At 43.0% G+C, this 27136-nt stretch overlaps 1 protein-coding gene across 5 annotated transcripts in view; it reads right to left on the bottom strand.

The window, feature by feature from the left end:
- Window positions 1-1894: 1894 nt before the first annotated feature.
- The window catches only part of MCM9 (minichromosome maintenance 9 homologous recombination repair factor), an 84313-nt gene continuing 59071 nt past the window's right edge, over window positions 1895-27136 (bottom strand). For 2 of the 5 annotated variants that reach the window (XM_065911242.1, XM_065911243.1), the window contains exons 9-13: window positions 15117-15319; window positions 14327-14530; window positions 12955-13037; window positions 12338-12483; window positions 3152-7780 (exon numbers count right to left, since the gene is read on the bottom strand). In XM_065911242.1, the coding sequence (XP_065767314.1) occupies window positions 6322-7780; window positions 12338-12483; window positions 12955-13037; window positions 14327-14530; window positions 15117-15319 (2095 nt within the window). In that variant the 3' untranslated portion in view covers window positions 3152-6321. Of the gene's footprint in view, window positions 7781-8408; window positions 10722-12337; window positions 12484-12954; window positions 13038-14326; window positions 14531-15116; window positions 15320-27136 lie in introns of those variants that run through there. The other 3 variants (XM_065911244.1, XM_065911245.1, XM_065911247.1) reach the window with 3 other exon arrangements.

Here is a 27136-nt window from a genome sequence, read left to right as displayed (position 1 = left end):
CACTTGGCATCAAGGTTTGCTGTTTCCCTTTTGACCCTGGAACAATTGAAACAGATAATACTTGGAAGTTGCCAGAACACCCACATATCCACGGTGGTTCCTTGGCCTGTGAATAAAAAGTGGGGGAGGGGGCTTCCCTGGAGGTCTAGTGGTGAAGAATCCACCTTGCAATGCAGGGGCCACAGGTGTGACCCCTGATCGGGGAGGATCTCACGTGCCACAGAGCAACTCAGCCTGCGTGCCACAGCTCCTGAGCCCCCAGAGCCCGTAAACCACAGCTGCTGACGCCTGGGTGCCTAGACCCAGTGCTCTGCATCGAGAGAGGGGCCCCCACTCGCTGCAACCAGAGAAAAGCCTGTACGCAGCAACAAACACTCAGCACGGCCAAAAACAAAAAAACATAATTTTTTAAAAAGTGGGGAAGGGTAAGCAAGTGTCTCTGGTGCTGCACTTCTACTCTGCCCCTAAGCCAGACTGCAAATTACAACCATCCCGAGGCAACAGCAGAAACTAGCGACAACCTTGAAGGCCTAAAGGAAGCAGAGTGGTGACCCCCGTTAATTTCCATCTCATTCATCCGTCTGGCCTCCACAAAAAAAAGAGGTCCGGGAGGATGTCAGCAGAGCACCCCAAGTCCATCAACCTTGGGGTAGCTGTTGTGCCAGATGTGGTACAAGCCACAGCCGCCCTCCACCCGCCCACCAGCTGGTCTGCAGGTAACAGATGATACTCACCGGCTTTCTCCTCTGCTCTCCATTCTTGATTGCCTTCCTCTGAGGTTAGCACCTGTGACAGACAGTAAATGAAACGAGCAAATGTCATGGTGGGTTAGAGGATAAAAACGCTATGGAAAAATCAAGGAAGGGGAAGCATGTTTTTGCAATGTGAACAGGTGGGTTTCACTGAAGTGGCATCTGAGCAGAATCCTGAATGAAGTGAGGAGTGAGTTCCTTCAGAGCAAAAGCACTCTGCAGAGAGAGGAGCAAGTGAAAAGGCCCTGGAGCTGCTTCATGTCTGGAAAATTACAGGAACCAGCAAGGTCAGTGACCCAATGTCGAAAAGGCAGCACGTGGCCAGGTGTGCAGGGCCTTAGAGGTCATTATTGTATTATAAACAGCTTGGCTTTTATCTGGGATGGGATGAGAGCTGCTGGAGGGTTTGAGATAAGTAATAGTATCTGACAGGTTCACTCTGGTTGCTGTGCTGAGGATAGCCTGTAGGGAGGCAGAGTGACAGAGTGGCTTGGGACTGGTGTGACAGCAGCCAATGTGGTGAGAAGTGTAGAGATTCTGATATGTATTTACAATAGATTGCATAGGATTTGCAACTGGATAAGCAACTGGAAGGATGGAGTCTCTAACTTACCAAGATGAATAAATCTGGGAAATGACCAAGTATGATGGGGACAAGATCAGGAGTATTATTGGAACTATATTGAGGTGGAGATACACTTACTAGGAGTTGGGTAGAGGAGTCTGGAGTTCAGGGAAGGAATCATTGGCTAATGGATAGGCATGGGGAGCCCTGACTCAATGAGGGTAACACAAGGGGTGGGGTGCAGATAGAAAAGAGCTCTGGGTCCCTTGAGCATTAAAAGTCGGAGTGAGAAGGAGAAATTAGGTAAGGAGCACAAAATTGAGGAGACCTGAAGAGGTTAGTAAGGAAAACCACAGGCATGTGATGTCCTGGCGGCCAAGTGACAAAGGATCTCAGGGAGGGGAGGCGAGTCAGCTATGACAAATCACGTGAGATAACTGCTGCTTAATGACCATTCAGTCCAAGAACCCAATTCACCAGATTCCCAATTTTGCTATGCAACCAGTCTCCTTGATGTATCAGCAGGCACTGAAAACTTAGACCTGAAATATTAAGCAGCCTTTCAACACAGGTTTATTATGGATGTCTTAAATTAAAACAAGTTTGTCCCCACACAGAAGTGTGCCTGATGCAAATACTTGCTTTCTGGTGGTTCAATTCAGTCAACTTAAGGTGTCAACCAAACATAAAATTGTTGTTGTTCAGTAGCTCAGTCATGTATGATTCTTTGCGACCCTATGGACTATAGACCTCCAGGCTCCTCTGTCCATGGGATTCTCCAGGAGAGAATATTGGAGTGGGTTGCCATTCCCTCTTCCAGGGGATCTTCCCGACCCAGGGATCAAAACTGCATCTCTTATGTCTCCTGCATTGGCAGGTGGGTTCTTTACGATTAGCACTGTCAGGTAAGACCAAAACATTAAAAAGAGTGGCCCAAAAAGTATTCACATTCAGAAGATAAGTGACTTACACCCCACTCCTTAGTGAGATCAGGCTGAGTGTGTATATCCTACGTCTGTCTCTTCTTGGTCGATATTTTGCATCTGGGTATTTACATAGACACATGAACTATTTATTAATACTTGAGTTTTTCTGTCAAGTTCACTTTTACAAATATTACTTTTAGATGCATTTTTAAGCCTCTAAGAGAGAAGAAAGACAGTGGAACTGATGTAAGAACAAGAGAAGAATGTGTCATGGGGGACAGTTATCACAGCTTCCCGTGTGTGTCCCCTGAGGACAGTGAAGGGAATGAATGGGGGTAACGCTCCCCAGTACACCCGGTGGGGGGGCGGGTCTTCACCATTTGCAAGATGGAACCTAGGCAGTGAAATCTCCACCAGAGAGAGAGTATTTAATGTGAATCAGTAGTCGTCTTTCACCTTTCTTGAATGTTAACAATATGGAAAGCAGACACGGAAAACGTAATTCTGAACACTGAGGAGTATGCACTGGTCTTGCCGTCCACATTTGGAGTTTTTTAGATTTGAAACTAGGGTGTCTGACAGGCTGCATCGGAAAGGTCAGCTTGGTCCCAGGTGGTCCCTATAGACTTAGACCTTTGGGTCGGTAGGTTCTGAACATCTGAATGCTGTGGATTGGCTAAAAGTGAGCTGTAGGGATCTTCCTTGTGGCTGACCTAAGATTTTTCTGTAGAATTGGTCTTCCAGCAATTCCACCAGCAGCTTGGCACTAGAAGAAGGCAGAGAAATCAAATACAGTAAACACATAAAGACGTGCGTGTGGTTCAACCGCTTCAGTCGTGTCCAACTCTTGGTGACCCTACGGACTGTAGCCTGCCAGGCTCCTCTGTCCATGGGATTTCCCAGGCAAGAAATACTGGGGTGGGTTGCCATGTCTTTCTCCAGATCTTCCCAATCCAGGGAATGAACTGGTGTCTCCTGCATCTCCTGCACTGCAGGCAGCTTCTTTATCACTGAGCCACCTGGGAAGCCCCAAAGAATACGTCAGAATTAACATTTGACAATCAAGAGTACATCTCTACTATTAAAGTTTGGCTATACCTTCAAAAAAAAGTGTAATGTTTCACTGAATTAAGCCGAAGAGTTAAATATACCAGAATAATATGCTTGTTTTGTCTATATTTCTAAGAAATGCTAAAAATTATAATAATGAAGTCCCTATTATAAATCTTAGAATACAACATACACACTGAAAAGTGCATCTTTAATATGTCAGAAAACTCATTCCTTTTATATAGTTATGATAGAATTAAGATTCTGGGTTAGTCTTCTCATAAAGAAAATTAGGTACAGCTTTTATTGTGTTTAAATAATTTTATATTATTAAAAATCTTTCTAAAGCGTCCACTGGCCTGAAAAAAAAATATAGCCTGACATATTGATCAGAATTAAAGGTTATTTTTACACTTTCCTTTATTTCCTTTATTGACTACAAATATGATTTTTGAGACTGTACATATTTCCCCAGAGACACCTATGTTTTTCCTTGGTACACACGTTAAATACCATATAAGAAAAAATATCATAGTTGTCGTGAAATCACACAGTATAAAAGAAGTAGGACACAGCAGCATAAAACATGGCCTCAGGACACTAAACATTTTCAGCTCTGAAACTAAAGGATCCCAGAGCAGTGGTAGTACTGAGTTCCCCATGCATCCCTGAAGCCCTGGGTTCGGCATTTAATATCCCTGGTCTCTAAGGAATAGTGCCTTGGGGCAGCAGATTCTATGAGCTGAGGTGGGAAAAGAACTAACGTGGGTCTGGAACACGCTGTTCTTTTCAAATAGCATAGATGCTTTTAGGAAAGTCAGAGTCCTAAAAGGACCTCAGGGTCAACATACAGGGACTTCCCATTGACCACGTTGTGAAGATCATAACACAAAAGTCAGCTGTGACAGAGTTAATTTTTTAATAAGTAGGGGAGCATTCATATTGAGTAGTTTATTTTTTCTAATAATAATGTCTGTTTGTAATATTTACATATATAGTTACTACTTTCTGCATAAGCACTGAAGAATAAACAATGGAACTTGTAACTAGACCAAATGTTCCCAGCAGAAGAAGGTACTAAAAAGAAGTAGGTTGGATTTATTATCACAAATAAGAGGATATATGGTGAGTACAGATAATAATCAGGCAGAAGATGGCATAGATGGTCATATACAGTAACTAAGGAAGACAGACAATTCAACACTGCATTTTAAAATAAGAATGACTGTGTCCTGAAGAGACAAGTTAACTACATGAAACTAAGTCCTCTAGAATCAAGACAGAAATGAAAGCTCTAGGATACAACCACATTAAATGACAAAAACAGAACAGATCAAAATACCCTAATGGCAGATCAATAGGTTAGGTACTATCAGTCATGTCCAGCTTAATACATTATTACTGCAAGAGATACCGTCTCAAAGACAAAAATTTATAAGAAAGGGACTTAAAAGTTTACCAAGAAAAAAACACGTCAGCTCATCATTATGGCTCGGGTTTGAATTGCCCTGTTTTCACAATCAGACCATGTCCTGGCTAAGAATCAACTACTTAACAACCCAGATCCTTTCCTTTTCCTTTAGTTCTAGTAAGAATGCTAAAGCCCAAAAAAGTACTAATACCGAGAGATGAGGAAGATATCACATTAAGAATCATACTACAAAAAAAAAAAAAAAAAAGAATCATACTACACTAGGAAGTCAGTAAAAGTACAGAAATAAGAAATTACCTAAACCATAGTCTTGATGTTTTAGGATAGGTTTAAGTGAATGTGCAATAACAACTTTTATAATCACTACTTAGGTATGTCTTTTATCAGCTGCTTAAGTTGTCTGATGATGTCAAAAGACTCACCCATACTAAATTTGCAGTCATTTTTAAAGTCTTTCAGAAAATTTAATTAGCCCATTTTGGAATTAATATTTAAATACTCAAGAAAAATTGAGATTCTTAAATTTTTTTCTCTATGAATTTAATGAAATGATCATTAAACTAAGTACATATAGCTTTCAGTACTCCTCATGCCGAAAGTCCCTCAGACAATGAAAGAATCTATTATCATTTTCCAAATTCAAACTCCAGGACAGAAAGCTTGTAATTATGGAATCCTTGCTAGAATCTAAAGCAAGAAGTTATTCTAAAAGCATTTAAGAAAGACAAAGCTTGAGTTGTCTGTTCCTACCAAACAGTCATTGCTTGGGTTTAAAGACAAATGAATCATAACTTAGTAGGAATCACGTTTCCATATTAACCACTTGGATGGGTGCCATGATATATGACTGAGATTACCATACTCCCTCTTCTTCCAACCGCAGGATTTAAATTGTGTTGAAGGTAAGTCCCCAAGACATAAAAAAGAATCTGAAGCATAAATTGTTGGCTCAAGAGAGAAAGGAAAACTCAGGTCAATATCCCAAGAAAGTGTCTCTTTGACCAGCTGCCAGATCTTTAAGTCTACCATGGAATTGTGAGAAGGCCTCTTGGAGAAACAAGAGCTTTAATAATATTTAATATGACACATGAGAATAAACATCAAAAAAAAATTCAGAAAAATCACATGATTCTGGCAAATCATAATAAATACTTGCCATACTCATCACATCTTGGGTGAAAAACAAAAAAAAACAACAGAAAAAGAGTTCATCGGACTTGTTAGCTTTATGAGCGTTACCTTCGTGGCATTTGTTCCTGAGGGAATGAAAGAAGGGGTCTCAGGAAAACCTACTCCCTTAAAAAAAATATATCAAACCCAAACAAAACAAACAAACATTTTAGGAGTACAAGTACAATGTTTGCAAAATCAAGGCACAGTTGTTAATTAATACAATTCATGTGCTGGTATCACCGTGACCTACAATAACTGTACAGCTTTTCACGTCATGAGGATAAACCTGAATTTACAAAACCTGATGGCGGGGGCGGGGGTGGCATTCAGCATGGTGTCCACATCTATAAATGCCACACTGACATCCTCGAGGCGCTGGCTTTGGTGGGGGAGGGTGAAACTTGACCAGAAACCTTTTCACGATTACGACTTTTTTCTCATTTCCTCATCCCAATCAAAATCCAGCGGTTCATCATCTAGTTCTGGTAAAGTGAAGAGAGATGTTTTGGAAAGACTTAGTTTCTGGGTGGATGTGTCCAGCTGAAAAGTTTTCCTCTTCCTGCCAAGCGCTGTGGCTGTGGCCCCACAGCTGGGGCCGCCCTCAGCCGGGTTCTTACTTACAGGAGGAGGGGGGGATTCTGATTTGGATTCAGAGGGGGAAGTAAAGGAGAAGTTTGCCAATCTGGCTAACGTGCAAGCATGAACCTTGCTGCTTTTATTACTGCACGAAACCTCTTCCTTTCTGACCCTTTCACTAGCAAGACGGAAACTCCCCGAGTGGTCACCAAGCTCTAACTCAGGGTGGACGGTGCCCTTTGCAGCGGCGCGTTCCCTCTTCTCTCCTGGTCTGTCTTTGTAGGGTGGCTGCCGTGACACCCCCCCTGTCTCATCCTGCGGCTGAGCTGAGCTTCCAATTCTGGAGGGGGAGGCCGGCTTTTCTGGACCCTTCCCAGGCAGGGCTGCTGCTCCTTTTGCCCTGCGCTGGGGAGTTTCAGGACTCTGAACTGCTGGTTTACTGGTGCCAGGAGACCCAGGGCCACGGTCCTCAGGGGAATGGGTCAGTTTTGACTTCTGTTTGAAAGTGAATTTTGCCAATTTGGCCACAGGGGCACCCAGACTGTCAGCACTTTCATGGTGGGGCTCTTGAGACTGAGCGCGTGACTTCTGCCTCTTCCTTTTGGGAGTTTCCAGCGCGCTCTCTGGGCTCTGGATAGGAGTGGGCTGAGGATGGGAAGGGCTTGTGGGCTGCGAGGGCGGCCTGGCGGGATTCCTGCACAACTCCCGGGCCCGCGCCCTGTGCAGCTTGTGCAGTTTCCTGGGGACGTGATGAGTCAGCACCAAGTCGGGTTCATCAGCACACACGGCCGACTCGGAAACCGTGGCGGCCTTTCTTGCCCTTTCACCCTCATGGCTGTCTGGCCTCAATGGAACTTCTGTCTCTCCTGCTGCTGGAGGTGGTTCAGTCTCCAATTTGCTCCTTTGGCCTGCCTCCCTTTCCTCCTTACCCTGAGATCTGTTGTTGCAGATTTTCAACCCCCTACTTGTTTTGGGACTAGGAGACACCGGAGCAGTGCTATTAGGTTCAATCGGATGAGTTGCCACAGAGTCAAACCAATTCAAACTATCATCCTGGCTATTTCTGTCCTCCTCTGAATGCTTTCTACTTGTTGGTCTTTTAGGCCCCAGATGGGAAGGGGGACCGAGAAGTGGGCTTCCCCCGAGACTGCCTCCAATAGAGAACTGAAGGGCGCTACAGTTTCCTTCCTGCTGCGTCGATGTTCTGAAGTTTGATTCTTTCTGGGTATCACCTCCCAGGGACCCTGGAGTCATCTCTGCTTCCACAGCCTGCGGCTGGAATTGATCCACACTCCGATTCTGTAACCTGCAGCATATAAGGAAAACATGTATTGCTTTAATCTTTTCCTTTCTTTATTCTCCGAGATGCCATCTAAGGGTTTAAGTCCACCATAATTCCAGGCCAATACCACATACCATCTCTTAGAGCAGCAGGAGGAAATTATCCTTTTTCATCAGGATAGAATACAAGTGCTCTGATAATCATACTAATTTAACCTAAAACTGTAGTAAAATAAAGAAAATGAAAGAGCAGGTTTGTCTATATTTTCAGATCTCTCTGGAAGTCTGTTTCCTTCATCAGATTGCTGGAAGGTCAGTCTTTTCTCCAGTGTTAAATGTTCACCTACAAGACAGCCTGGTGGCTACCTGAACAGTAGCTGACTACTGACTAAGAGAAGTGGCGCGAGCTATTTCGCAGCCAGTCTGCAGAGCTGAACCAAAGGGAAAGAACCAAAGGGAAAGAACCAAAGATTATGACCTCCTCAAACCTCTTTAATTAAATGAGGTACTGAATTTTAGTGCATCTAAAAAATGACCCTCCTCAAGAGTAAAGAGACTATGATTCCTCTGTGCTTGGCACCCCCTGCCCCCTCCAGCAGTCACCCTCGTGGCAGGCCTCCCCCAGGCAGCCATGACCTCTTTCCTGCCAAGCCTAGCACGTTTCAGCATCTGTTCTGGGCAGCCACTCTCCATCAGACTGACACAGAGTTGAAACCTACTGACCTACCGAGAATGACGGAGTTAACCTTGTGACATTCATTTTAAACCTTGGGCATATTAGAAACTGAAATATTGCCAGAGGACCGATTTCTAACAGGGATTACAGCAGCTTTTCAAAAAGACATCCCTTAGAAAGCTCTTCCTAACAACCTAAAAATGCCTTTTCAGTATAAGGAGCAATATGTCTCTGCTTCCAGGCACTAAATCTGAAAAGAACTACACCAAAAAGCTGATAAGTAAATTTTTCTGAAAATCATGTGTTATCATAGAAAAAGGAACAGAAGATATCAAAATTAAATGGATTTAAATTTAAATGTATTTAAATACATTAACACATTAATGATAGCTCTCTCTGGGAAATAACATTATGAGTGATTTTTTTTTCCCCTTATTAATTCATTATTGTTACTTTCAAAATACTTTATAAAGAATGTGTATTGGAACTTCCCTGGTGGTCCAGTGGCTAAGACTCTGTGCTCTCAAAGCAGGGGAGCAGAGTTCAATCCTTGGTCAGAGAACTAGATCTAATATGCAGCAAGCAACTAAAAATCCTATGTGCCGCAACGAAGACCTGGCACAGCCAAATAAATAGATAAATAATGACTTTTTTTTTTTTTTAAAAAGAATGTATTATTGATTACAACCAGGAAAAAAACACTAAAAATTTACTTTTAAAATTTGGGCTACAGTCACTCATAGTAGACTTGGGAACAATACAGAAAATCTGAATTCACTGTAATCACAGTCAGACCAAAAAAGACAAAAACAAAAACAAACCCAAATAGCTTTCAAAATTACTACTATCTAGTATGCTTTCGGTATCAAATTGAGGTCAGGGATACTCATAACTGTTAACACTCCACAACTTGAATAATTTATGGGAATTTTAAAGGTACTGCTATTTAAACTCTATACTTTACTATACCACCTAAAAGACATCTTCACACTCCATTTTGAGATGGGTAGGACAGCTGCCATTTGAGGCTGGCTGTCACTAGTAGAGGGGCTTCTCCAGTGGCTCAGGGGTAAAGAATCTGCCTGCAAAGTAGGAGGCACAGGAGATGCCCCCCTTTGCGGGGCGCCCGGTTTTGTTGCTGTGAGGATCAGCTCAGGAACTCTTGCATTACAAAGAAATATCAGAAGGGAAAAAAAAATTTTTTTTTTAAAGGCAGAATCCTATCTTTCAGACCATCACTTACTCTTTCTGTGTTTTCCTTCCTTCCCTCCAGGAGGGTCATCTTGAATCGGGTAAGTCCAATTGCCCTTTTTCTATCATACAACAGTGCTCTGAGACTCACAGTCCTTCCTTTCCTGAATCTGACATGTGTCAGCTTGGGGCACTCAAATGAGTTTCTGCTCACTCAAAATGTGAGAACCCTCTCCAAATGTAAAGCCAAGCCCAGGACAGGACTGAAAAGGATAGGCTACCTCAACCCATAAAAGAACCAAAGGAAGAGTACTGATCTTAACACTACGCTCTGGATCATGAAAAGGCCAGGAGACCAGAAGATAAAGAGGCTGATTTTAGACAAAGTGCAAGTTTACCGGGTATCAGCAGGACAAAACCATCTCCCACTTTTCCCCAGAAAGCTGTGCTTGGATTTTATAAATAGAACAAGAACACTGCTGGATGAAGGGAGTGAGCAAAATAGGAGAGAAATGCCAGGAAAAGAATTCTCAAGGTTTTGCTTCAACAGCTAATCATTCAGATGTGCACCCCAAATTCTCCCTGTGTAGCCACCAGGCTCTCACATGCTCTCTATTTCCCAGCGCCCAGCTTTGAGATCAACACCGCTAACACGCTCAGGTCAACGATTAACCCACATGCATCAGCAGGAAGAGGCCTGAGGACACACTTGCCATCCTTCACGCCCTCAACACAGGCACAGACTCAAAGTCTAGCTCTGTAATAGAAGCTCACGTATTTAGGGAGCAAGCAGGGCTCAGATGATAAAGAATCTGCCTGCAATACGGGAGACCCGGGTTCCATCCCTGGCTTGGGAAGATTCCCCTGGAGGAGGGCATGGCAACCCATTCCAGTATTCTTGCCTGGAAAATCCCAAAGACAGAGGTGCCTGGCGGGTTGCAAAGAATCGGACATGACTGAGCGGCTCTTTCTTTCAAGTGTAAAAGTTCAGGCAAAAATTCTTGAGGTGATGCGTGTGACATGTTCCTTCCCACATGTCCACAGTAACAAGTCACTAGAAAAGAGGGTTTTGAAACACTGTCATTCCTGCGTTGTTCCCCTGTAGGATGAAAAACAGATTTACCTCTTTAACATAAAATGTCATTCTTACTGAGAAATTTTTTCAGTCTGGCTGTTAAATTGTAAATTTTAAGTCACAGATTTGGAAGTGTAGTAGGGAAGGAAATCATGATGCTGAGGGAGGGTCAGAGCAGCTGCTAACAGACCAGAAGGGCCTTTTCCGGGTCAAGCCGTTGCTGTACTCTTCTCTCTGCTTCCAGAACCGTCCCGGCATTCTGGCACAGGGCTGGCCTGAAAGCAGCTTGTGCAGCTTGTGCCTCGGTCTCTACCTGCGATTTTCTTCCACCTGGGTCACATAAAGACTGTGTGTGTTCTTAGTCACTTAGTTCTCAGCCTGCGGAATTCTCCAGGCAAGAATACTGGAGTGGGTTGCCATTCCCTTCTCCAGGGGATCTTCCTGACCCAGGGGTTGAATCCAGGTCTCCTGCATTGTAGGCAAATTCTTTACCGTCTAAGCTACTAGGGAAGCTGCCATATAAAGACTAAAGATCAAGTATTTATTATGTTTGGAGGAAAGCTTCAGACAATAAGAAGTGAATTAAAACATTAATAAACATGAAGATTCTTTATGCAAATACCCTTGCACATGTCCTCTCCTGTGACACATGCTACAGCCCAGCTTATAAAAGACTTTGTGTCTGGGTCTGGCCTAGGATGAGAGAGACCACTCTCCTGGCGGCCAATTTCCTCCTCCTCAACAGCAGCCCCAGCCACCTCTCTGACAGCACCACCTCTTACACCAAGCCAAAGAAAGAGAAGAGGAAAAAAGCGGTGGTAGCAAACAGGATCCAGCCCATTCACCAAGGTTTCTCAGTGGAAACTGTGCGTTATACTGGGTGTAAACTGTAGGTGGCATACCTTGGTCCTTCTCATATAATCAGGACCCAGGTGATTATACACAGTAAAGGACCAGTCCATGTTCTCCATAAGGCTCACTAAACTAGCCAGCCAAGGGAACACAGCTGTGGAAGGTGGTCCCCCCAGAGGCTGCCATCAGTCCCCTCCTTTCCATATGTCTACACCACTTCTCCCATCAAGAGGTGGTGTCCATGTCCCTTCACCTTGCATGTGGGCTGACCCTGTGACTTGCTCTGACCTGTAAAATGTGGCAGAAGTGATGCCATGTCCGCTCTGGCCCAGCCCACGAGAGGCTAGCGGCTTCCACTTTTGCTCAGCTACTTGCGTCCTAAGCTACCATCTCAGAATTCCTACTACCTTACGGTAGAGACAGCTCCTGGCCAAGTAAGTCGCCCCAGCAAAGGCACCACACATGTGACGGAAGCTCCCTTCGAAGTTCCAATCCCAGCTGAGCTCCCAGCTAAATGCAGGTGTATGAGTGACCCCAGCTGGCACTATGTGAAACAGAAATAAACATCCCCACTGAACGCCCCTGAATCTGACTCCCAGAAAGTGAGCACTAAAAGGGTATGGCGGGTTTTTTTAATAAGCCACTGAGCTTTGATGGAGTAGATTATGTAGCACCAAGTAACTGCAATCTCCTACACAGATTTTCCACTTACTTTACACTTCTTTCGTTCCACTAAATGCCAAACAAGCACTTTCCATTACATGCCTTTCTTGGTTTTCTTTTCTCACCTTTCGAGTCTTCTCAGTTCTTCACTCAAGAGGTTGGGCAGCTCCAGCTTTTCCAGAATAAGTTCACACTGCCTCTGGTACTGCCCCAGAGGGTTTTCAGGAAAGGAAGTGTGGAGTGCGTTCACACCTCCTAGCAGCGCACCTCCCTGACAGGGCGAGAACACGGGAGACACCAGCAGAGTCACCAGGCCTGCACACAGAAGTGCACGCCGGGGACCACTGACCCCAGGCGGTAAGACCACCCCCTACGCCCCCGTCACGGCCATCAGAGCCACCTGGGAGCCCTGATTCAACTCTCAGGAGTCCTCTTCCCCACTGCCCAGCGGCACGCACTGCTCTGGGGAGCCACACTGTCTCAAGTAGAACCATGAGCATCTCAGGTGTGTTGAGGAGAAAAAGGATTAAGACCCACTACTTTACACCAGTGGGTAAAACAGTTCAGACTGTTTCCATGACAAATTTTTTCGCTTCTTTTAAATGATTCCCTTTGGATAAATTTCCAGGAATGAATAGGTCGAAAACATGGCCATTTTTATAACTCCAGATATGTTATAAACTGTCTTTTTTAAACAGTGCTTGCAATTAGGGTTCGAATATTAGGTACAAGATATGCTTACCTGCATGGAGGACTCCATTACTGACACCACTGTGACAGCATCTTCCAGAGTCACTCTATCACGGAACATCAGGCGAGCGTGAGCTATGGAAGGTGCATTTGAAATGATGAGGAAATTATTTTTATGAATATCTGAGGTGACAGATGTAATACTCTCTTTGGTGCTCCCTACTCCAAAACTGTATATTATTAATGTGCTTCTAATAACAAATACATTTTACTAGAACAAGCACAGAAGTCTAAGTTCAAGTAGCTTTAAGGTTCTTTCTCTAGTAGGGGGCCTAATTCTTCTGCACAGCCCATGACAATTCTGTGTATTCACATGAAAAAGTACTCTGGGCTCCAGCAAAGAAAGGGGCTATATAAGCATATACTTGATGTTTAGTAACTTTTAACTCTTACTCTCTAATTTATTATAATCTAAACAAAACTAAAATTCATTTCTCATTTCTGGTACATTTCTTTATCTGTCAGCTTTTCAAAACTACCAAACTTCCAAGTCTGAATCTTGGGTATTTCTTGCCTTAATATTAATTATAAATCCTTGACAAAGTGAAGCAGTTTTGTTTTATGGAACTTTTTAGTTAAGCATATATCATATCATACAGTTAACTCACGTGAAAAAAAAATTTTAGGATTATTTAAGTAAGTGCTAAATGTAAAAGCCAGTATTAAGGGAAAAAAAGTCTGGGGATGCACACGAGCTGCAAGCATGCATGCAAGTCTCATACGTCAGGGATGGGACAGAGGACGGCATTGTTAATTCAACGTTACTGTGTTAGTGGTGGCTGTGAGTGGCAACTGCTGAGAAATAACCCAGGATGCTATACAGAAAACAGTTCCCAACAAAGGCATATTCAAATAGAGGCCATCGATAAAGAAAACATACAGTAAATAAGACTTTCTAAATGAATGAGGTCTCAAGTTACAGGAAGTTATGAGATGTCACAAAGATTCCTTTTCCTTAATGCCACTACATTCCACTCAACATCTATAATCTGTGTAGGTTTCATAGCTTCAAGCTTTTACTTTTTAACCAATTGGGAGCAAGCATCTCAGAGATCATCCTTACTCATCTCTGAAGTCATGGTGCCAAGTCCCAAGCCTTGCTCACACTGTGTGTTTAGTCTCTTAGTCGTGTCGGACTCGTTGCGACTCCATGGACTGTAGCCCGCCAGGCTCCTCTGTCCATGGAATTCTCCAGGCAAGAATACTGGAGTGAGTTGTCATTCCCTTCTCCAGGGGATTTTCCCAACCCAGGAATCGAACCCAGGCTTTCTGCATTGCAGGTGGATTCTTTACAGGCGAAGGCACCAGGAAAGCCCTAGCTCACACTGGGCACCCAATACAAGTATTTGTTGAGTGAAATTAACCTTCTGCTAGTCGTATCAAGCTCTCCAGCAGGCGGATGGTGGTTCGGGCAGCGTTCCGGGAGTCACTCTGCCTTTGCATCTGATAGTACCGGAGCAGAACTTGATTACCCTCATCAGACAGTGTGGGCTGTAGTTTCCTAATGAGGCAGAAGTAGGATTTCATCTTTTCCATGCTCCAGAGCTTCTCTGACTTGTTCGGGTAACCTGTATATATCAGGTATTGGGTCAGTAGTTTCTAAAAACAGGCAAATATCTCATATTGAGGGTTTTGATAAAGTTCTTGTACTCGTTTTTAAAAGGATAACCTTCCGAGTTTCTGGCCACTGAAATCTAGACCTGTCTCTGCATATAGTTCTATAATAAACAGTCTTAGGCTCTAAGCTTAATAAAGGTAAGCCTCCTACAGGGGTTTAAATTATTCAGAATAATTGTTCTGCCATATAGAGTATAACTAGTACTTGATAAGCCTAATTTTTTGACAAAAGCTCCACGTTTAGAATTCTGTTTCATAAATTCAGTCCAGTTTTCTTTGTGTATAGGAGGTGAGCCACGTGGTCATTATACATAAAGCTGCCCCCTTTCACCACAAAGGACCTATGGCGAGCAAGCAAAGACCCGTTTCCTTCTGCGCACTGTTCTAGGCTCACTAACTAGGCTCACTGCTTTCGGTCTAAGCATCTCTCTATAGACTCTTGGGTGTGGGACCTTGGGTATTTATTTGATTTTCCTCAAGGAAAATTTCATTTATGTCTACTCTGTCAATTTGAATGATTTGATCGTTTCCACATACCTTTGTTTTCTAAGATAAAAGAGGAAATGATACGATCCCAGTCTTCATTCTTGGTATCAAGCAGAACCAGGATCAGGTCGAATCGACTTAAGAGCGGGCTGCTAAGGGCGATGTTCACTGACACAGACTCATGGGTGTCGTACTGGCCTTTGGGGTTAGTTGCTGCGAGGACGGTGGTCCTTGTGTTCAGTTTGCACACGAGGCTACCAAAAGAGAAGGCATAGTTCACTGACTGTTGAGATTCAAATGAAAAACAATATTAAAGTTATTAACAGAAAGGGGCTATTCCTGTACCTTAAAAATCTAGAGATGATCATGTCAAAGAGAATGTGGAATGATACAAACACCAAGTTCAAATGAAGGACATATTTATACTAGCCTATCTTGAAGAAAAGCAAGTGCTCAATACACATTTCTTATGCCCTGACTCTGAGCAGACCCCTCTAAGAGGTATACGAAGTTAAACCATACGTGGATACTGCTCTTAAGGAGCTTGCAATCCATTTGCTATAATGGTGAGACATGGCAGAAGACAGTAAGTTCTAGAAGCATAAACTTCCCAGGGGAAATAAAGATGGTGTGTATTCATCTATGTGGATGGAAGAGACACTCAGAGAAACATTATGAAGTGCTTTCTGAGCAAGGCCTTTTGTGACACATGGACTTGTTCCCTGAGTTCACTTACTTGTTTTGGTTCTTCTAAAAGTGAAAGAAACAGGCAGAAGGGAAAGGAAAGGAAGGAGCAAGGGACGGAGGGGAGGAGGGATAGAAAAAGAAGAAATCAGGAAAACTGAAGGTTGATTAGTATGGTGTTTTTGAGGAGCAACAGTGAAGGGAAGGCTGAAAAGGTCAGGGCATGGTGGACTGGTTAGACGGGGAAGGACCACAGATGGGACACGTTGGGGAGACGAGGGCAGTGGCCGAGGAAGAGGCACGCAAGTCCTCGGCAGGGCAGTGGTGGGACAGATGTGGAGATGACATAACTCAGATGTTGTTTTTAGACTTGTTTATGATGGGCATGTCCTCAAAATAATACGGCACATTCACTGACAGTAACAAGTATGGAATTCCTTCTCTGTAAAAGCTGTCCGCTCTCTAGTGATGGTGGTTTTCAGCCATAGCGCATAGCCCTGGGACTTCGGTGAACATGTGCTACATGTGTTAATCCTTGGTCTATTTCCAGTTGGCGTCAGCAGTGACCTCATGCCCGAGGACTGAAAAAGTCTGAGAATCTGTATTTGTGGTAAGTGGCACAAGCAGACACAGAAGAGAACAACAAACAAGGTACTTTCACTGAAAACTAAATCCTCTTTTAAAAAAATCACTGACAAGGAAAAATTCTGAACACAGAGTCCATGTCTTATTCATATACCAAAATGACTTTGTAAAGGCAGCTGTTTAGCACTCAGAATCAACTTGCCATAAAACCAATGTAATAAATGGTTCCTAACTAATCCCACAAAAAGCACATTTAATCTCATACCAAAGAGGCTATTTGCACTTATCAGAAAAAAATGAATATTGCTTCAATACTTCAACACAATACAAAACTGTTTATGAAATAATTGTTTAAAAATGATTTTCTGAGAGATAAAATTGGTTGTTCTTCCTCTCTCTGCTCAAGAGCTATTTACAAGTCACTTCCTGTGGGCAAAGGACTGTACTGAAAATTGAGAAAGGTACATAGCTGGTCCCCGCCTTCGATGAGTTCACAACAGAGCTGCTGGAGGATGGGGAGGCGCCCCACGGCGCCCACCAGATGGGACGTGTGCAACGGATGCTGGTGGCAGTCACCAGCGTTTGTGTCTGCAAAGAGAGAAGGACAATGGACATGCAGAGACAGAAAGAAGGTGGTGAGTTATTCCGAGGTAACTGGGGAAAAATGCAAAGCTGCAGCTTTGGGAAGAGAGCTAAGGAAGAACAGTCTTCCTGGGGGCGAGGGGGCAGCTTGTGGAGATTCGAGCAATGAAGTGAGAGCAGGAGGCAGGGGAAGAGGCGACGGTGTGGGACAGTAAGTCAGGCTGTGACCAGCAGCCAAGAGGAAGGTGGGGCGGCGCAGGGGGACAGAGTGGCCTCGGTCACTTGAAAGAGGGGAAGACAGCATGTAAAGCCGGTGGCTGCAAACCTGTGACACAAACATGACGCACATTATCACCTGAAGGGGGCTTTAGAGAACAAAGGCGCTCACACGCCTCATCCTAAGTACCATGTACGCAGCAGCAGCTCACTGCACACGACTGAACAAGGAACTCATGAATGCGTGTGAGGTCAGGGCCATTCCACCAACCCAGTGTGAGCTCCACCCTCCTAATAACAAGAGGACAACTATCACACATGTAGTACCAAGCACTGAGCCAGGCTTTATGTACACGTTACCCCGATCTTCACAACCACCTGAAAGGTAGACACTATCAGCAACTTGGAAATAAGGAAATTAGATGGTTCCAGATGGTAATAACGACAGTTAAGGTTACGAGCAGAGCAGAAGAACTGCGATTCAAATCCAGGTCAGCTTCACTCCAAAACCAACACTCCTGTACCTCCAGACTGTTACCCTGATGGTGAAATGTTTTAAGTGCTTCCCGTGGTCTTAAAGATTGGGCCTGAGGTTTTAGGTATTTATTTCCTTGCCTTATGTCTTTCCTACTTAATTTGACTCCCATTGGGGGCCTGTGACTTACTGTTATAGTGCTCATGCTACCTGTCACAAATTTAAATGCTCAATGAATAAGGGATAAATACAAAATCTTTATTTAGATCAGTATTGCTCAAATTCAGAGTCATTTTATACTCACAGGCTTCACCAGATATAAAATAATCACACTAAAGACTTTTTTTTTCTGCACTAACTTCAAAGAGTGACAACATTCCAGTTTCTGAAAAACCTGCTTCTCCATTGTTTAATCCACATGCTTAAACTTTCCTACATAAATTACATAAGTGATTTTTACCCTGGCAGTCCCTCCAGAAAGCACTCTTGTTTTGTGGCAGTCTTAATAGTCTCATCACATCTGTATGGGTGATCCCCATCTTTGCTGACGGCTTTAATCACTACCTACAGGCTGGCACTTCCAAATTTAGCTCCGGCTGGTGGCAACGGCTGCTCTGTGTGCAAACATGGTTTTCCTTTCTCCCTGGGGGCAGGGCAAGATTAAATTCCCATCTTCCTTTACAGTTACGCAGGGCCTCCCTGGTAGCTCAGTTGGTAAAGAATCTGCCTGCAATGCGGGAGACCTGGGTTCGATCCCCGTGTTGGGAAGATCCCCTGGAGAAGGGCATGGTAACCCACTCCAGTGTTCTTGCCTGGAGAATCCCATGGACAGAGGAGCCTGGTGGGCTACAGTCCACGGGGTCACAAAGGGTCACGACTTAAGCACAGCACAGCGGAGCAGCGCGGAGCTGTAAACACAAGTCCCGCCGGTGGGGCGGGGGAGAACATTTCTACTTCCAGGTCAGGCTCCTAAGAACCTTCCTGGGCAGCCTTCCCTGCTTTCCTCCCTCTCTGCTGGAACAGGTGAGGATAAGAGGCCCTGGAGTCAGACAGCCACCTGAGGGACTACACGGAGCAGAGCACCCCACCTTCCACCCACATCACACTGTGACTAAAGCAAGAAACACCCCCTCTGGCCAAACACTGCAGGGAAGACATGAGCACAGGAGTGATGAAAGAGCAGACAGCTCAGAAACCTGAGGCTTTGCAGGGCTGGAGAAAACAACTGCCTCTAGACCTCAGAGAGTAAAGGGGAAGACTGAAACAGGCTCTGAACAACAAAGGCCCAGTCAACTGTCTCAGCTGTAAAATGTGACCCAGATGAAGGGTGAAGCCGTCAGCTTAGATGGTCTTTTTATCAAGTTGAACAAAAGTGGTACGGAGACCCTCCAATGTTCGCAGCATGCTATTCATAATAGCCAAGAGGAGGGAGCAATACAAGTGTCCATGGGTGAATAAATGGATGAAGAATACACACACTCATACAATGAAATATTATTTAGCCTAAAATAAAGGAAATCAAGGGCTTCACTTGGGGCTCAGCTGGTAAAGAATCCGTCTGCAATGGGGGAAACCTGGGTTCGATCCCTGGGTTAGGAAGATGCCCTGGAGAAGGGAAAGGCTACCCACTCCAGTATTCTGGCCTGGAGAATTCCATGAACTGTATAGTCCATGGGGTCGCAAAGAGTCGGACACAACTGAGCAACTTTCACTTCACTTTAGTCCAAAGGAAATCTTGCCACATAATACAGTATGGATGAACCTTGAGGGCATTATGCTAATTAATTTCACAAAAGACAGATGTGGAACAGTCTTACCCTGGAGATCTGGTTCCCAAGCCTGGCTAGTCAGTGAGAATGCAGGTGGGTGTTAATAATACAGATTCCCAGGTCCCACCTCTGAGACTCTGACTGAGGACAGGTATGGGCTGGAAGACTGAAAATTAGCTCAGTGCGGACTGATGCCATGGCTCTTCTACGACTGTTAGAATCACAGTGTACAATAAATGGTTACTTGTCTGTCTTGCTGCAAGGCTGTGAGCATCTTGAGAACAAAAGCCTTGTCTTTTCCTTTTCCTGGTATTAGTAGCAATCAGAGACCATAACGCTTCTGAGCGTTCAAGACATGCTTACTGAGCAGAACAATCAACTGTCATTTTGTTGTTTTTAAGTTTCAGACTGTACTTCTACCCAGGTATGTGAGTATAATTTAGTAGCAGCAAATATATAATGGCAATGTCAAATTTTTTCCTAAAATGTGTCCTCAGCCAATAGTGAGGGCACCTTCTATTATTTAAGAATCAGATACTCTGCCCTTGAGGAGATGCTATCCTAGTTAAGATTGAAAAGAACCTGGAAAATACATGAAACGCTATCTTTCTCATAATTATTTTGTTGAGCATTCTACAGACTTAAAGATCATCACCATATAAAGCACTCTCAAATGACTTCACACAGCCGTGTGGCTCTGTACTGCTATTTGCAGGCGCAGAGACTGACTGGCACCGTTTCACAAGGTAAAGTACAGTACTGACACCCCTTTTATCTCATACTGCATCCTTTTCTTCGTGGCCTCCTCTTCCACTTCATTTAGCAGCCAGGACAAAATGTAAGATGTTAAACTCCCCAACTTTAACATTTTCAGATTTAAGTAACGTAAGCAGAGCACAATAAAACTACTGGTCTTTTCAACCACATATGGATTCAATCAGACTGATATCTTGGTTACTGACACTGTAAGTTACATCCTTAGTAGACATCCTGAGGGCTTCAGCATTTTTTTTTCCTATTCTGACTGCCTCTAACAAGTTTTTTATTGGAGAAGGCAATGGCACCCCACTCCAGTACTCTTGCCTGGAAAATCCCATGGACGGAGGAGCCTGGTAGGCTGCAGTCCATGTGGTCACAAAGAGTCCAACACGACAGAGCAACTTCACTTTCACTTTTCACTTTCATGCATTGGAGAAGAAAATGGCAACCCACTCCAGTGTTCTTGCCTGGAGAATCCCAGGGACGGGGGACCCTGGTGGGCTGCCATCTATGGGGTCACACAGAGTTGGACACAACTGAAGCGACTTAGCAGCAGCAGCAGCAACAAGCTTTTATACTGAAAAATCACACTGACTGGTTCTCTCCCAGGCCCTTGTACATATGAATACTGTGTGAACGGCTTATGATACACCTTTGCAGGTATCTGCCTACCACATGGAGAAACTTCAACCTCAACTCAAAAAACAGTTTGTAGAATTGGCACAGCTACATGAAACAATTAAGAATGTGATTCTTATTTTTTAGAACTCTTCACCTCTGTGCAGTGTATATAAAGTCACACACACACACACACACACACACACACACACACACACACACACACACACATTTCTGAGATTCCCTGAAGCCTTGGCAGCCAGCGAGACATTCTGATTCTGAGGTTCACATTAATACCCTTAAGAGAGATTAAAATTCAAATAGAAATTCCTTCACAAGTCAATCAGACTTTAGTCACTTGATATGTGAGAGAGACGACAGAGAAAAAACAAAAGCAGACCCATCCGAGTTCCCAAAAAGGATGTAGCAAAGTATCAAATATCTCAAAGAACATCTTTGGGCCCAGAGAATGGGCCCAAAAATTTGGATGATGATGGCTCAGTGAGGACTCCTACACTAAGGGACAAAAACCAGAGGATGAAAAGTCTTTGAGCTGGAGAGGGAAGAGTAGTAAGGTGTTTCAAAAGTAAAATTCAGAGTATCCTTATTTTATTTTAGTTGAATACATGATTAAGTACCTCCTTTTCATACTTATCTCATCTTACCTGCTTACTGATGAACAACATGACATGCTTTATGTCTCTAGAGACATTTTCTGAAAAAGTCCACATTTGGCAATTAACGTATACGTTCCATCAGGAGAATTAATGGGCTTCTAATGAGGGAGAGTGAACTTAAGGCTCTGAAAACTTCTGGCCAAAAAATTAGATGACCTACTGTTGGAGGGTGATCCGACTTTTTCATAAGTCATTGAGTGACCCAGAGTTAGTGCTATGAAAAATGAACACACACGCTAAGATGGAACTTGAAGAGTGTTTTCCTTTGTTCCTACCACCAAGGAGATGACGGATGGACAGTGGTGACTGAGGGCACACTTAACTACCAGGCCAAGAGTGAAGCCAACATTTGGCACATTCTTACACTTTTCTGTTGGGTGATAGTAATAGCTATTACAGTGATATCAAAATAAATGTAAAAAAAAAAAAAACCCTACAAGGACAACTTGAATGCAGGAAGAAAGATCACATAACTGGTGGTAACTATGATCTGGGGCGGAAAAGGCAATGGCACCCCACTCCAGTACTCTTGCCTGGGCTGGAGAATCCCATGGACGGAGGAGCTGCAGGGAATCCCTGGTAGGCTACAAACTATGGGGTCGCTGAGAGTCGGACATGACTGAGCGACTTCACTGTCACTTTCCACTTTCATGCATTGGAGAAGGAAATGGCAACCCACTCCAGTGTTCTTGCCTGGAGAATCCCAGGGGCAGGGGGAGCCTGGTGGGATGCTGTCTACGGGGTCGCACAGAGTTGGCCACGACTGAAGTGACTTAGCAGCAGCAGCATGATCTGGGGAGAAATTGTAAGAACTACAAAATACAGAGTTTGACCAAGAGTTTACAACTGACTAGGTACTTGTGACTAAGTAATGTCTTTTAAAACCCTGCCATTCTTTTCGTCCATCTCTTTGAAATCCTCTGAGTTCAAGACTTTTCTCAGAAAGAGCCACCTCCTATTTAAATCTATACAAAAAAGATAACCTGGATAACCACGATGGTGTGATCACTCACCTAGAGCCAGACATCCTGGAGTGCAAAGTCAAATGGGCCTTAGGAAGCATCACTATGAACAAAGCTAGTAGAGATGATAGAATTCCAGCTGAATTATTTCAAACCCTAAAAGATGAAGCTGTGAAAGTGCTGCACTTAATATGCCAGCAAATTTGGAAAACTCAACAGTGGCCACAGGACTTGAAAAAGTCAGTTTTTATTCCAATCCCAGAGAAGGGCAATGCCAAAGAATGTTCAAACTACTGCACAATTGCACTCATTTCACATGCTAGCAAGGTAACACTCAAAATCCTTCAGGCTAGGCTTAAACAGTACATGAACCGAGAACTTCCAGATGTATAAGCAGGATTTAGAAAAGGCAGAGGAACCAGAGATCAAATTGCCAACATCCACTGAATCACAGAAAAAACAAGAGAATTCCAGAAAAACATCTACTTCTGCTTCATTGACTACACTAAAGCCTTCTGACTTTGTGGATCACAACAAACTGTGAAAAATTCTGAAAGAGATGGGAATATCAGACCACCTTACCTGCCTCCTGAGAGATCAGTATGCAGGGCAAGAGCAACAGTTTGAACCAGACATGGAATGACAGACTTGTTCAAAACTGGGAAAGGAAAAGGTCAAGGTTGTATATTGTCACCCTGCTTATTTAACTTATTTACAGAATACATCATGTGAAATGCCAGGCTGGATGAAGCACAAATCAGGACTGGAATCAAGATTGCCAGGAGAAATATCAATAACCTCAGATATGCAGATGACGCCAGCTTTATGGTAGAAAACAAAGAGGAACTAAAGAGTTCTTGATGAAGGTGAAAGAGGAGAGTAAAAAAGCTCACTTAAAACTCAGCATTCCAAAAAACTAAGATCATGGCATCTGGTCCCATCATTTCATGGCAAATAGATGGGGAAACAGTGGAAACAGTGACAGACTACTTTCTTGGGCTTCACAATCACTGTGGATGGTGACTGCAGCCATGAAATTAAAAGATGCTTGCTCCTTGGAAGAAAAGCTATGACAAACCTAGACAGTGTATTAAAAAGCAGAGACATTACTTTGCCAAAATAAACTTTGGTCCATATAGTCAAAACTATGATCTTTCCAGTAGTCATGTACAGATGTGAGACCAAAAAGAAGGACCATAAAGAAGGCTGAGTGCCTAAGAATTGATGCTTTTGAACTGTGTTGTTGGAGAACACTCTTGAGAGGCCCTTGGACAACAAGGAAATCAAACCAGTCAATCCTAAAGGAATTCAGTCCTGAATATTCATTGGAAGGACTGATGCTGAAGCTGAAGCTCCAATATTTGGGCCACCTGAAGTGAAGAGCCAACTCACTGAAAAAGACTCTGATGCTAGGAAAGAGTAAAGGCAGGAGGAGAAGTGGATGACAGTGGATGAGATGGTTGAATGGCATCAGTGACTCAATGGACATGTGTTTGAGCAAACTCTGGAAGATGGTGAAAGACAGGGAAACTTGGCGTGCTATAGTCCATGGGGTCACAAAGAGATGGATACAACTGAACAACTGAATGACAACCTATTTAGATTGATTCACCAGGCTACTCTGGCTGCCTGTCTAAGTTATTGTTTCCCAGCTCAACAAATCTACTAGTACTTACAACTGAGGCATGACTTGTTCTTTGGTGTATTTCTTAAGTGATTCTTTTGTCCTCATTAGCCTGGACAGGCTAAGCACTAGAATGCCCACCAAGCACATAACTCCACAACCCCTTCTACAGAAACGGCCATAACATGGACAACTGGCTGGACCAGATATTGACCCAACAGTAGTCAAGCAATAAACTGCTTAACTAGCAATAAACTGGCCAGAGGCCTCTGAGCTGGTTTTGCACCAAGCTTCTAATAGGGATGATAATGTCTACCTGAGCCTCTCTTGAGGTTTGTTTGAAATGGACACAAGAGGGAGAGCCAAACTACTAAAGAGAGGTGGAAAAGCCTAAAAAATGCACAAACGCATAAACAAATCAAAGACAGAGGAAGCAGACCTTATAGATAAATAAGAGCAGCAGATAAGAGACACAGAAAACCAAAAACCGTGAAAGCGAGCTGAGGGAGAGAATACTACAAACTTCAACCTCCATGTAAACGGACATTAGAAACCAGCAAAGCTCATCGAGAGCCCATACTGGAATAGGAAGATCAGTGGAGACTGAATGAAAAGGGGGAGAGGGCAGTGGGTTCCTCATGATGGAGGAACACAGACAAAAACCATCCTCACAAAAAGGGAGCCCCCACAGAGCGGGGAAATACTGGGAACAGGGTTTCAGACCTCATCAAAGCAGGGACTCCTAGGGAATAGACAGAAGACCCTGAATGTTCCTGGGACCAGAGGAGGCAGGCCTGGAGTAGATGGAGGTGACTTGTAAGGGACAGGAGTCCCTTGGAGGCTTGAAGGAGACAAGCTGCAGATATTAAAGATCCTACAACACGAGAAACAAAATCAGAAGACACACCAACCTACACACATTGCCCCCTCTCACACCTTAGGAAAATACTCTATTAAGTAAAACGGACTGAGCTGAGATTACTCTGAACTAAAAACTAGTACACCATCCAAACCTCCGACTACCACCTTAGCAGAATAACTACTACTACTGATTCAGGAAAAGATAAGACATTTTAAAACGAATTGGAGTAATATTTATATAAGATGTAATAAGATTTATATAAGATGTAATAAGATGTAATAAGACTACCACAAGAATCAAAATACCTTAGTTGATAAAACCCCATTCCACCATTCCCTTAAAAAATCCACAGAAGAAATAAATCTGTATTTAATACCCTCACTTGAACATTCCTAAACAAACATTTGTACATATGAAAAATCATTCCAAATCAGAAATCAAAAACTCAGAACAGAAAAATATAAAAAAGAGGAAGATGAATATCCAGAAATGACTCAGGGAAGAAAATGGGTGAAGAGAGGGAGACAGTAATTTTAGAAATGAACATTTAAATCTAGGGTGCCAGAGAGAGGACAGACAGGAATGAAAGTATAAAAAAAGGGTGCTAAGGGGAGGAATTAAAATGCCAAGGCAATAAAAGTGAAATACAAAAGAGCTAAAAAGTCTAAGAAAAATATTGGTTGCTATAGAATCTAGGCAAAAAAGACCTAACATACGTAATTAGGATTTCTGAAAAATAAAAAACAAAACAAAGTATAGAATATGTGAAACTATAATTCAAGAAAAATTTCCAAAAAGAAATGAAGCCTTTTACATTTCAAAGAGCTCACCAACATCTAAAAAAAAAAATGACCAAGAATAATCAACTGAGACATAGCCTGGTAAAAGTATTATGCTTAAACCATAAAGACAAAAAATCCTTCTGGGCCTTCAATTGCCTACAAAGTAAAGGATATCAGAATGGCACTCGACCTGTCAATACAACATGCAAAGCAAGACTACAGGAAAGAAAGTGTAGTGCTACATCTTTATAACCAGTCATGTTGTTTTTCAAGTATCAAACCTATAAAAAATAGTTTTAAATATGCACGAAGTCAGTACAGAACTCAGGAACTCCTCCCAAGGAATCTGTTTGAGGAGAGCTTCATTCAACCAAGAGATGATGGTGCTACTCTGGCAAAAGGACTGATGGTGAGTCTTCAATATATTTAATTTTAGGTCTAAGAAAAAAACGAAGGCATAAAAGTAGAAGAGTATATATATATATATATATATACAAGTGTTATTTATCCTGACAAAGTATAAAGAATATAACCATTTTTTAACAGTAAAGAGAAGGGAGAAAAGGGAAAGTAGAACATGCTCAGAGGTTATCACATGGGTAATGAAGTACAGTCAAAGGATATTATTTAAAGCTCCCAAGGGAAGACAAAGGGGATGCAGGTATTATAAAAAGTATTAATAGGTAAGTCCTAGAATAGGTGTTGTCAACTACAGGTGGTGTCAAACTACAGCCAGCAGGTCAAATCTAGGTCTCCATTTATTTTTGTAAGTAAAATTCCACTGGAAAACAACTATACCTATTCATATACATATTGTCTACAGCTTCTTTATTCTGTATACAATATAGACATATTGATGCAGTCATATTGTCTGCATTAGCAAAGGTGAGTAAGACAGACAAGAGATAATATATAGCCCACAAAAGCCTAAAATAGTTTTCATCTGGACCTTTACACAAAAAATTTCCCAACCCCTAATGTATAACAAAAATACAAACCTTCCTAAATGTCAAACAAATAAAAAAAGAGAAACATAGCCAAGTTTTTTAAAAAATGAAGTACTTGCCATCAAGAATATTGCTAATACCAATATATGTAAATGTACTTAACTCATCTATTAAAAGATTTTCCAGTTACTTGTAAAACAAAGCAAAACACAATAAAATGAAACCAACTTTATGGTGTATACAAGAGAACAAATTACAATCAAAAGGCTAAACATGAAGAAGCAAAGATATATTCAGTTCAGTTCAGTCACTCAGTCGTGTCCGACTCTTTGCAACCCCATGAATCGCAGCATGCCAGGCCTCCCTGTCCATTACCAACTCCCGGAGTTTACTCAAACTCATGCCCATCAAGTCGGTGATGCCATCCAGCCATCTCATCCTCTATCGTCCCCTTCTCCTCCTGCCCGCAATCCCTCCCAGCATTAAGGTCTCTTCTAATGAGTCAGCTCTTCGCATGAGGTGGCCAGAG

Source organism: Muntiacus reevesi, chromosome 19 (genome assembly GCF_963930625.1).
Source record: "Muntiacus reevesi chromosome 19, mMunRee1.1, whole genome shotgun sequence".
Lineage (NCBI taxonomy): Eukaryota > Metazoa > Chordata > Mammalia > Artiodactyla > Cervidae > Muntiacus > Muntiacus reevesi.
This window is presented reverse-complemented; position numbering and strand designations above follow the sequence as displayed.